This window comes from Pistacia vera, unplaced genomic scaffold (assembly GCF_008641045.1).
Source record: "Pistacia vera cultivar Batoury unplaced genomic scaffold, PisVer_v2 Contig878, whole genome shotgun sequence".
NCBI lineage: Eukaryota > Viridiplantae > Streptophyta > Magnoliopsida > Sapindales > Anacardiaceae > Pistacia > Pistacia vera.
This window is the reverse complement of record NW_022196754.1, coordinates 894,456-907,647: the sequence shown is the minus strand read 5'-3', so window position 1 is coordinate 907,647 and position 13,192 is coordinate 894,456. Positions and strand designations below refer to the sequence as shown.

At 38.5% G+C, this 13,192-nt stretch overlaps 1 protein-coding gene across 1 annotated transcript; it reads right to left on the bottom strand.

Moving 5' to 3' along the window:
• Positions 1–4,660: 4,660 nt before the first annotated feature.
• LOC116119220 lies at positions 4,661–5,005 on the bottom strand. Its single transcript, XM_031405158.1, has one exon. The coding sequence runs from the start codon at positions 5,003–5,005 to the stop codon at positions 4,661–4,663; it is 345 nt and encodes a 114-aa protein (XP_031261018.1).
• Positions 5,006–13,192: the final 8,187 nt, after the last annotated feature.

Genomic DNA, 13,192 nt, shown 5'->3' with positions numbered 1-13,192 from the left:
TTGTTAGCCTACCTAATTAACTCATTCTAGCTTATTTGCCACAATCAAGGTTTGGAATGGGATTAATGGGATCTTGGCCCACTAGGAAGTCTACAAGGACTTCCCGAGTTTGATAGTGAGGGCTATCAATACTTAAGTAAAATAGTGGGAGTAATTATTTATAAAGACCTTAACAAATAATTTAATTAACATGTTTTAAATTCTATTTATTCAGCACTTGTTGATTCTAAAATGAGCACGTCGTCATTGTGATCAATCATTAACAAAGAGAATAGGTTCAATGGAACTAATTTCACGGAATGGTATATAAATCTTCGAACTGTACTCAAGTGCAAAACGAAATTGAGTATCCTTGATGGACCTGTTCCAGCTACGCTTAACGTTGAAGCTACTAAGAAGGAAAGAGATATTTATCAAAAGTATATAGATGATGTTGACAATGTACAATGTATAATACTAGTATCAAATTCAAGTGATCTGCAAGAGCAGAATGAACACTTGGATGCACAATCTATAATCATGCATCTCAAGGAGCTCTTTCAGGATCGTGCTCGATACAAAATGTATGAGTTGTCAAAGGCATTGTTTAGATGCCGGTTGGTTGAGGGTGCCAAAGTTGTCCCACATGCAATCAAGATGATTGGTTACATACAAAAGCTTGAGACTTTGGGTTTTGCCTTGAATGGATACTTGTCTATTGATTTGGTTCTCCAATCCTCGCCTGATTGCTTCTCTCAATTTGTATTGAACTTCAATATGAACTTACTGGGGAAATCCCTCACCGATCTCCTGAATATGCTTAAGATAGCTGAGCAGGATATGAAAAGATCCAAACCAGTGTTGCTAGTAGCCGCTACCTCTGGAAAAGGGTAAAGGTAAAGGTAAAGGCAAAGGCAAGTTTAAGCCCAAGCCCAAACACAAACCCGAGGATGCTTAAGGATGGGAAGGTAGTTTGCTCCAATTATGGAAAGTCTGGCCACTGGAGGAAATATTGCAAGGTCTTTCTAGCTAGCAAGGAGAAGAATACACCTTCTTCATCAGGTATGCTTATGATTGAGATAAATTTATCTCTTATTACATCTTGGATCATTGACACTGGATGTGGTTCTCACATTTGTACCGATGTACAGGGACTGCGACAGAGTAGATCGCTCAACCGAGGGGAGGTGGACCTATGTGTTAGAAATGAAACTAGAGTTGTTGCATGAGCTATAAGAGTTTATTATTTATCATTGCCTTTGGGCCTTATCATAGAACTTGAGAATTGTTTTTATGTTTCTACTATTTCAAGAAATATTATTTTTGTGTCCACTTTGGACGATTATGGATATCATTTTGTGTCTTTTAGTTTGAATGGTGTTCATTATGGAACTGCTAGATTACATAATGGTCTTATGTTCTTGATTTAAATAATAAGGAAATTCTTAGTCTTGAAAACAAGAAAGCCAACCAAGGCGATCTAAACAAAACTTATCTTTGGCATTGCAGACTTGGCAATGTGAACCAGACTTGCATTACAAGACTCTATAAGGACAGAGTCTTGGACCCATTTGACCTTCAATCTTATGAGGTATGTGAGTCATGCCTCTTAGGCAAGATAACAAAGTTGCCTTTCTTTGGAAACAGTGAAAGGGCTACGGAATTGTTAGGCATCATCTATAGTGATGTATGTGGACCATTAATAGTGCAAGCTAGGAGAGGGTACTCATACTTTATAATATTTACTGATGATTTCAGTAGATATGGTTATGTCTATTTGATGAGACATAAGTTTGAATGCTTTGACAAGTTCAAAGAATTTTGAAATGAAGTAGAGAACCAACTGGGCAAGAATATTAAATTCTCAGATCCAATCGAGGAGGAGAATACTTAAGCTCAGTGTATCTCAGCTCACACCTCATTATACACATCAGCATAACAATGTATCTGAAAGGAGAAATGAACATTACTTGATATGGTTTAATCCATGATGATCTTTACGAGTTTACCCACATCGTTTTGGGGCTATGCCCTAGAAGCTACGGCTCATACACTAAATTGTGTTCCATCGAAATCTGTCAAGATTTATAACACTCGATACCTTCGTCACTGTTTTACCATTCTAAGGACATATATCAATACATGTATAATGATTTACACAATATAATAAAATACCTTTTATTAATTAAATAACATGATACATAGAATCAATTTACAAAATGCGATTGGCTTTAGGGAACCTACTCTAACAATTTTGAGGCAAACTTATTTGAAGTCAATTTCTTGACATAAGCATCACAACCCCAAACTCTTAGATAGCAAAACTAGTTTTCACCCATTCTATAATTCTTATGGCATCTTATCCACAGACTTTGATGACATTTGATTTAGTGTATAAGCTACAGCATCCAAGGCATAGTCCCAGAATTATGTGGGTAAATATGTAAAACTCATCATAGACCGAACCATATCTAACAAAGTTCGGTTCTTACTTTCAGACACACCATTGTATAGAGGTGTATAAAGAGGTGTGAGTTGAGATACTATCCCACATTTCTTTAGGTATGCATCAAACTTTGAGCTCAAGTATTCTCCTCCCCTCTCAGATTAGAGAATCTTGATATTCTTGCCTAGTTGATTCTATACTTCATTTCTAAGTTCTTTGAACTTGCCAAAAGACTCAGATTTATGTCTGATTAAATAGACATAACCAAACCTAAAAATCATCAATAAGTGTGATGAAGTAAGAGCATACACCTTTGACTTGTACTATTAATGGTCCACATATATCACTATGAATGATGCCTAACAGTTCTATAGCCCTTTCACTGTGTCTAGTGAAAGGCGACTTGGTTAGCTTGCATAATAGGCATGACTTGCATACCTCATAAGATTGGAAGTCAAATGGGTCCAAAACTCCACCTTTGTGGAGTTTTGTAATGCAAGTATGGTTGACATGACCTAGTCTATAGCTTCAAAGATATGTCAGATTAAAATTGTCATTCTTGGTTTTCTTGTTTTCAAGATTGAGTATTTCATTATTATTTAAATCAAGAACATACAGACCATTATGTAATTTACCAGTTCCATAATGGATACCTTTTAAACTAAAAGACAACAATCCATTAGCAATTGTAAAATGATATCTGTAATCGTCCAAAATGGACACAAAAATAATATTCTTAGAAACTGAAGAAAGATAATAATAATCTGAAAGTTCTAAAATAAGGCCCGAAGGCAAAGAAAAATAATAATTTCCTACGTGTAAGTTATTTTGTCAACTTATGATTCTAGTGGTGTAACACTGGTCATGGTATGAACATTTCACTTTGAATATTGCACAATCATTCTTGTTTAAATTTCCAATGTGACCACCTTCAATTATGTTGTTTATCTGTTGTATCGGGTGAGCACCTTTGAGTCAGAGTGATCACAACGTATCTGGCAGATTTATTTGGGTAACACGTGTTATGCTTCTAGAATGCATGAGCTGTTATATTCTCTTTTGAGATATTTGTGTGGTCCATAACACTTGTCGAATTCATATTCAATGTGCTGGAAAGTTTTATTCTCTTTGATATGTGGTATCTTGATATTGGAATAAACTTTTATAAAGGTGAATTCAATAAAGTTATTCCTTGTCACCTGTCCCCTTGCATTGGAGCCCAAGTTTTCTATTTATTCGTCCCTTCCAATGCAATTCTTCTTAAGCCTGATTATTCCTCTGATATTACTCTGAAAATTCCTTGAGGTTTCTTTTGTTTTAAATTAGGTTTCATATGCCTTAGGTAGGCTTACAAATACCTTTTATAAACTTTCTTTATTTGTTTATGGCTGGAGCGTGGGTTTCCATTGGTGATGCTTAATGGGATTTCAAGTTTTGGAGGTGAAGTGCATCTTCGATGTTAATCCTTGAGAGGAGCTTAAGGCTGACCAGGTGGTCTTGTGAATGTGGAGCTTGTTGTGGTAGTTTGAAGTTCGACCAAAGGATGGAGTTTCATGCATTGTAAAATAGGGAGTGTTCTTGCAACTGATGCTTAACTTTGGCTTTGTAATTGAACTGTAAATGTTTATCATAGTGGATTGGCTTCATCTGGACAAGGTCCCATGGATGTTGGCATGTTGCTGAACCATGTAAAAATCTGGTGTTGTTTTACTTTGGTTTATTTTTATTGCTTTTTGTTTATGTTGAATGAACACTAAAATCAACTTAGCAACCCATTCCGATTAGGTTTAATTCACTTGGTAAAGGAATTAAATCTTTCACTACGGCTAATGAGCAATTTGCGCTCCATTTCCAACACATAGGTTCACCTCTTCTCGGCCAAGCGATTTACTCTACCGCAATCCCTGCATAGAATTGCAAATGTGAGAACCACATCCAATGTCAATAACCTAAGATGTAATAGGAGAAATATTTATTTCAATCATATACATATCTTTAGAAGAATTTAGCATTCTTCTTCTTGTTTGCTAGGAAGGCCTTGCAATGTTTTCTCCAGTGGCCAGGCTTGCCACAGTAGAAGCAAACCACCTTCCCATCCTTGTTTACACCACCACAAGGCCTTAAAAACATCTTAGGTTTTAGGCTTACATTTCGCCTTGGCCTTAGCCTTGGCCTTGCCTTTACCCTTTCCTTTTCCAGAGGTAGCAGCAACTAACAACACTGGTTTGGATTTCTTCATGTCTTCAGCATACATAGGAGCTTAGAGAGGGACTTCTCCATTGCATTCATATTGAAATTCAATATGAATTGGGAGAAGGAATCAGGCAAGGATTGCAAAACAAAGTCCATAGAAAGTTCTACATCCATGACAAAACCCAAAGTCTCAAGCCTCTGAATGTAACCAATCATCTTTATTACCTGTAGGCCAACTTGGGCTCCCTCAGCCAATTGGCATCTAAATAATGCCTTCGATGCCTCATATCGCTCATGTCTAGCACGATTATAAAAGAGCTCCTTGAGATTTGTAATGATAAAACTAGCATTCAAATGCTTATGTTGTTCTTGTAGATCAGACGTCATCGACGCTAACAATAAGCATTGCATAGTATCAGCGTCATCGAGATACTTTTGATAAGTATCTACAATTTCTTAAGTAGCATTAGGTTCAGGCACAACCAAAACAGGCTCGTCAATGATGTATAACTTTTTTTTCTAACTTAAGTACAATCCTAAGATTTTGATACCAGTCAATGAAGTTTGTGCCATCAAACTTGTTATCCTTTTTGATTATAGATCGTAGTGATAGGGTAGATATAGTCATTATGATATGTGAATCTACAATATGCAAAGTAAACAGATTTAATAACATATTATTTTAATTTAATTAATTAGCTTTCAATTAATTAAAACCTCCCACTATTTTACTCAAGCTAATGGCCTTCACTATAAAACTTAAGAAGGCCCGTTGGTCTTCCTAGTGGGCTGAAATCCAATCAATTCTATTTTAAACCTTCGCAGGGGCGAACAAGCTATAACAGATTTATTAGGTAGGTCAATAAACTTTAATTTACATCCATTAATAGCACCAACTATTAAACTTAAATGTAAACAAAGCCAACAAACAAATTACGTAATTCAATGGCACCAACCATTGTCCTCAAGTGTAATTCTCGGATCAGTAGAGTGGACACTACATGTCATCATGTCCATCAAGAAAGTGCACTTATCTACTATGCCTCTAGTGTATTTATCAACCTTTGCAGAGGCGAACAAGCAAAATACACTAGTTAAGTCGAACCCATCACTATTAAGGAAAACTCCAATGTATGATTGACCACCCACTAGTAAAAGTGTACCCTTCGCGGGGGCGAACAAGGCCATGACAAACAATGGTGGTTTAATTAACCCCATAGTCATGGAAGCGCGTGGTTATTTTTAACTTAATATTTAAACGAGTGTTTTAAAATTAGCATCTCACCATACATTATGGTTTTGACAAGGTTTCAAATTGAAAAACAACCTAGCATGCATACTACAACAATAAATAATCGGTACATGGCCAAACTAAAAGTTGGTTTCCTCTAGCCTAGAGGAACCAACTAGTCACCTAGGGTCCTATAATGAAACACATATTGGTCTTCAAGTATGATCGCTTCAACCTTGCTCCATCATTAAGTTCGTTAAAATTTACATCTTAATAGAAAATTACAGTAAAATAAATCTATGCTAATTTTACATCAATAAATTCATAAACCTCAAGTTACATTCGAGGTAGATGAGAAAAGAATATACATTGACAAAGAAGGAGAAAGGCAGAGCACGCAAGCCCTATTAAATTAAATTAAATTAAATTACAGTCATACATTCCCAACATGAAATTAAAACACTCACCATAAGTCTAGGCTCATGTATCGGACACCATACATAGTCAATCAATAATTAGACATAGCATACAATTCAAAACACCAATTTTGAACTAATTAGGTAAAATCACATATTACCCCTTCTAATACTGCAGATCATTAAATCGGTCCCTAAACTTGTGAAATTAACAGTTTAGTCTCTGTTCTAGGAAAACATGAACTAAGCAGTCCAAAAAAACTCCAACTGTAATGCCTCCATCTCATAAAAAATGCATAGTAAAAGTACATGTAAATAACATAAAAGTTGGGCCAAAGTTTTCTTTATTGAACATATGTATTTTTTATACAAATATATACAAGATTGTATCAAATGCAAAACTATCAAAAAGGGTGGACAGTGTAGCCATTTTCTTCGTGTGCCGATGTCCATCCGACTGTGTCCTCATCAGAAACTGCAAAAACATAGGGAACAACTGGATGAGCACAAAACCATGCTCAGTAAGTAAACCCATTTACTCAATATCCCCGTAACCTCTCTAATTCTTTCCCTACCATTTCTATTGACTCTTTTCTTATACAATATCTATTTTCTCTTCTCATAATGTAACAACCACTTCTTTTACCAAATTCATAATATAGATTAATAAAAAGACAGCATATTTCTCAAAACATGGGCCCAAAAATTTCTTTACTTAATAATTACATTTCTTACAAAACAAAGCATCATGTGTACAAGACTCTCAAAAATGAAAACAGTGGACAGTGCAGCCAAATCTCCAGCTTGCCGACATCCATCCGACCAAGTCCTCTCACATTTCCTGTATACAAAGAACAAGGAGTGAGCACAAAGATGCCAGTAAGTAAAAAGTCTCTTACGCTATCATCCCGTGCTAACTCATTAAATTCTTTGTATTCTTATCATTTCTAATTCAAATTCTCATTTTTCTTTCTTTCTTTTCTCTATTCTTTTCTTTTTCTCAATCTCATTCCACTTCTCATGGCGGAGACCGCTCTCCTCTCATAGCGGTTTACATGCATTCCGCCTTCATGGAGGAGACCGTTCTTTCTCCTAACGGTTCACATGCATTCCACTCTCTCATGGCGGAAATCGCTCTTTCTCATAGCGATTACAGCATTCCGCTCTTCATGGCGGAGACGTTCTTTCTCATAACGGTTTACACGAGGGTAACTTCTACTCACGAGTTCCCCATCGCACAACCTAATTCTTTTTTTTCTATAGCACTTAAGAATCATTTTATCTTCTAGTGACGTTCTTCTTTTCCTTTACTCTAAGAGAATTTTCCTTTTTATCTCTACATAGAGTGTTTCTTCTCATTTCTCATATTTATTTCCATGTGATTACTCAATTAAACATATGAATAGGATGACTCATGCCTAAAATCTTTTATATGCATTCATGACATGCAATTATGATATGTTGCATAAAGTAAGGGTCTCTACTTCTACTCATGCTTCTTTTAGACATTCATCAAACAGAATGTGTGCATACATAAACCTATTCTAACTTTAATTATGCTTTTCTTAATCATCCAAAATAGGAGTCAACTCCTTTAAAAAATCATACAACTTGCAAGGAAAATACACTTCAAATAATCTTCTCAAAACCTTCTAATTCTATCACTTCTTCACAACTTTAACAACACAATCCACCCTTCTCATGGTGGAAATTCTTTCTTATAACAACTTGATTTCAACTCATTTAAACATAAAAATTCAAGCACAAGCATATATCTAAAATCTCTACACATCATCAATCTAGTAAATCACAACTTAGGTGAATTTACTACCTGGCCACAAGTAGAATCCACTAAACCTCTCTACTCTTGATGGCTTTGACACTTTTCTAACCTTCATACAAAACTTATAAGGATCCCATTCTTTCAACAAATAAAAATTTGCGTCTAGAGTAAGGATTCTCACCTTTTAGTGCTTAGGATCAACTTGACAAATTCTAGTCAAAAGCTCTTCAAAGATCCTTGGAATCTTGAATGAAAAAATGAGAGAATAAGGGATGAAAGAGGCGGTGGTGAAGAAACAAATGAAAGGGTTTCTAAAGCTAACCTTAATATCACATATTTTCTCCACTCTTCCCAAAATACTCTCTCTCTCTTTGAATCCATTTAAGACCTTTCATTCTTTGCAAACACAACCCCATCAAACTATCTCCATGAAATTTCCTTACAATTCACTCCCCACTTTCCTGCTAAAAAGGGGTAGAATGGTCATTGAGTCTCAAAAGAAAGAAATTTCAAAAACTCAAGGGGGACTTCAGCCAGGTCTTCGCCGCGGCGAAGCTATTTTCTTCGCCCCGGCGACGTCTCACAGAAGCTACACGGGTTGTAGCACCCCTCATCGCGCGGCGACGATATTCTTTGCCCCGCGAAGACTGTAACCCTAACATTAGCCAAGTCTTACAAATTTTCAGGGAATCACTCGACCAAACCAAGACACATTTTCATCCAAGGATAAACCGAAAATATTAACAACAAACAACTCAATGAGGATAAATCAATAAACATTTAAGCCATCATAATTAACTACGTACCTCAAGTGGGGTGTACAATTCTCCCCTCCTTAAAAGAATTTCGTCCCCGAAATTCAGACAAACAACTCCGGGTAACGGCTTGCATGTCCTGCTCTGTCTCCCAAGTAGTTCTTAACCTTATGGTTTCTCCAAAGGACTTTCACTAAAGGAATACTCTTATTCGGAGCTTTTAATCTTCGTCCAAATCTGAACTGGACGCTCCCGTACACAAGATTCCTTCACAAATCATTCTCTGTATCACATGGGAGGGATCACTTACATATTTCCGTAACATCGAGATATGGAAAAACATATGCACTTGTCCATGCTAGGTGGTAGTGCCAATCTGTAGGCATACCTTCCCACTCGTTGCAACACTTCAAATGACCACAAATCTCGGCTAGCTTCCCTTTTTTCAAACCGCATCACCTGCTTAGAGGGAGAAACTTTCAAGAAAACTTTATCACCCACTTTGAACTTCAATCTTTCTCTTCAAATCGGCATAACTTTTCTGTCTATCTTGGGCTTTGCATTCTTCTAATCAGCTTCACATCTTCAATCATTTCTGAGTCATCTTTGGCCCAAAGCTAAATCAACTCATCTTTCCATACTCTCATCCCAATGTAATGGAGACCTACATGTTACCATACAAGGCTCATACGGTGCCATCTTAATTGTCGACTGATAACTGTATTGTAAGCAAACTCCACTAAGGGCGCATCTCAGCCAGGATACTCTATAATCCATACAGCAAACTGCAACATATCTCAAGACTTGATGTTCTCTCGTTGGTCCATCAGTTTGAGGATGGTAAGCAGGTAAAAGCCAATCTAGTACCCAGGTTCCTCTGTAGCTCATCCAGAAAGCGGAGACAAATTAGAATCTCTGTCTGAGATTATCGTTGGGTACCCATGAGTTTCACTATCTCTGATATAAATCTGGGCTAGCGATGATAGTAGTGCTCTCTTTCACGAAGGAAATGGGCTGATTTTGTCAGTCTATCCACAATCACCCAAATGGCATTAAAACTCTCTGAACTCTAGGGAGACTAAAAAAATCCATCGAGATACTCTCCCATTTCCACCAGAATACTAAGTGGTTGAAGCAATCCTGATGGCCTTTGGTGTTGCTTTCACTTGTTGACAAACCAGGCATTTAGTACAACTCGCAATCATTCTTCATACCTGGCCACCAGTAGCCTTTCTTTAGATCTTGATACATCTTGGTTGCTCCGGATGAGCAGTGTAGGTGTGTGTCATGAGCTCTCCATAAGAATTCTCTTTCTCAACTTTTATTCTGAGGAATGCACAAACCGATTCCTGAAACGGAGAACACTGTCTACCAGATGGAACTATGGTCTTCATCTTATGCCCTCTTTGCCAAACTCCTGACACCATATCAACTACTTGCTTCTCTAATTTCGTCCAGTAAGGGGACTGAATTTCTAACTGGCAATCCTCCTTGAATCACTTCAATCTGTTCTTTACACAATCTATTAGCTCTCTCTGTCTAGTGAGTCGGGATAAAGGGCTTTTCTACTCAACGCATCAGCTACGACATTAGCTTTCCCGAGCTGATATTTAATCTCACATCATATCTTTAACTAGCTCTAACCACCTTCTCACCTCATATTCAGCTCCTTCTGAGTAAAGAAATATTTCAAGCTCTTATGGTCGGTGTAGATATGACTCTTTGCACCATACAGATAATGCCTCAAATTTTCAAGCAAAGACTACCGCTGCCAACTCTAAATCTGGTAGGGTATCTTGTCCGTACTCTTTCAATTGGTGAGAAGCATAAGCTATCACCCACCTAACTGCATCAATACAGCACCCAGTCCTTGTAGCGAGGCATCTGTAAAATATCATAATCTACCCCTCCTGATGGCAACACTAACACAGGAGCTGATTGTCAACTTTTTCTTTAACTCTGTGAAAACTCCTTTCACAAGCAGTGACCATATAAAAGGAATTCTTGCTTGGTAAGAGCTGTCAAGGCTTAGCCAACTGGGCAAACCTGCTACAAATCGCGGTAGTAGCCTGCTAGCCAAGAAACTTCTCACTTCTTTTACCGATTTCGGCCTTTGCCACTCAAGGATTGCCTCTACCTACAAGGATCCACTGAAATCCTTCACTAGAAACAGTATGGCCTAGAAACAATACTTGATTCAACCAGAATTCACACTTAGAAAAAAATAGCATACAACTTCTTTCTCTCAATCGTTGTAGTGCAAGTCTAAATGCCCTATGCTCTACTCTGACTAGAGTAAACCAGGATATCATCAATGAAAACCACAATGAATGATCCAAGCAATCATGAAAGACCCGGTTCATCAAGTCCTAAAAACTGATGGGGCATTTGTCAACCCAGAAAGGCATCACTACAACTCATAATGCCATACCTTGTACGAAAAGCAGTCTTAGCTATTCTGCTCAACCACCCTCACTTGAGGTACCTGATTCAAATCAATTTTCAGAGAACACTGCCGCTCCTTAATTGATCAAATAAATATCATCCGAGGTGTGGGTACTTATTCTTCACTGTCACCTTATTCAGCTCTTTGTAGTCATACACATCCGTAACGATCCATCTTTCTTCACAAAAAGAATTGGAGCTCCCCAGGGGAATGACTTGGTCGGATAAAACATTTATCTAAAAGCCTTGGAGTTGCTTCTTCAATTCTTGAAGCTCGGCTGGGGCCATTCGATAAGGGGCTTGATATTGGTGCTACCCGGGTGCTAGTTCAATACTAAACTAACCTCTTCTCTGGAGGTAACCGGTAACTCTTCGGGAAACACATCCAGAAATTCTCGAACTATAGGCACCTCTGAATTTCTGGCTGAGGGACATCACCTGCACTACATGTGGAATATATCCTGAACACCCCTTTTCAACATCTTTCTAGCTTTCAAGCTACTGATCAACTACTTAATTGATGGCCCTCACCGAAGCTAAAAATTATCCACTATCAAGATTTAACCTTGCTTTCTTCTTCCGACAATCAATTTCTACTCCAACTTCCTAGTGAAAATCCATCCCCAAAATCACGTCGAAATCAGGCATATCAAACACTATTAGATCAACTAACAGCTTCTTCCATGAATCATTACAGACTCTCCTGGAAGCATCTCACGGGTCAGAACACTAACCCCATCAGGTACTCTATCCTAATGGGGGATCTACCACGAAGACTTCAGACCTAATTTTCTATCATCCATGAGACATAAAGGAATGCGTGGCTCCAGAATCTATTAAAGCATCAAGAGGAACTGCATGAAAGAATAACTGACCAGTTACAGCTGATGGATGGCCTCTACCCACCCTGTGCCACGGTAAACACCCTGGCATTCGTGCCTCTAGGGGCCTGTGCTGCTGGTGGAGGGGGAGCTTTACAATCTCTATTAGGTGCCCTGGCGTGCGACACCTATAGCAGATATTCGGACCGAACTCTTTAGACACTCCCCCAAATGATCTTCCCACACTTAGGGCATGGAGTGATTCCAGCCGTTCTAGGCGTTACTTTACCAATCGCCCCTGTTCTTCTTGGTTGGAACCTCTTCTTGTTCCTCATGTTCTACTTCTTCCAATCTCAACTCTTTCTTTCTGCGGAGCAGGGGGCGGTTCTTCTGTACTATCAGGATGGCCCTTCGAACTCATCTTGTTCACATAAATTTGCTCTCAAAGCCTGATCTAATGCTTCCATACAGGTATGTGGGGGCTCTGCGCCTATCATAACATCACGGGCTATTTCTGACCTCAACCGAGGACAAATTTCTCTCTTTCAACTCGGGTGTACTCACATCCCAGGTGCAAACCTCTTGAAAGAGTGAACGAACTGAATACTCTTCACTATACTCATCCCTTGCTTCAGGTTAATAAACTTTGTATTTTCTCATGAACCCGGTCAACCGTTCGATACTCGGTCTCAAACACTCTTCTAAAATCTCCCAAGTCATGGTTGCCGTGTCATGAGTCTCTTCATTAATTCCCACCAAATTTGGGCATCAGCCCGAAATAAGAAACTAGCATAGCTGATCCTCTCTCTATCATTCATGGGAAACAGGGCCACTATCCGCTCAACAGACTTAAACCACTCTTCGGCTTCTAAAGGGTCTCTGGTACCCTGAACTCTGGTGGCCGATGCTGACTGCAAGCCCCTGAAGGATCAACTCGATTGTACTATCTAAGGTACGGCCCTTCTGGCTCTTGCCTTACGGGCGGTACTCTACTAGGGGTCTCATTTCTCTCCGGTACAACTCTCCCCGACTCTCTGCTAACACCTGCTATACATGGTCGAATCATTGTCGCATCAAGGGTAGGGGGAGTTGTTCGGCGGGTTAGAGGGTTCTCTCTCATTCA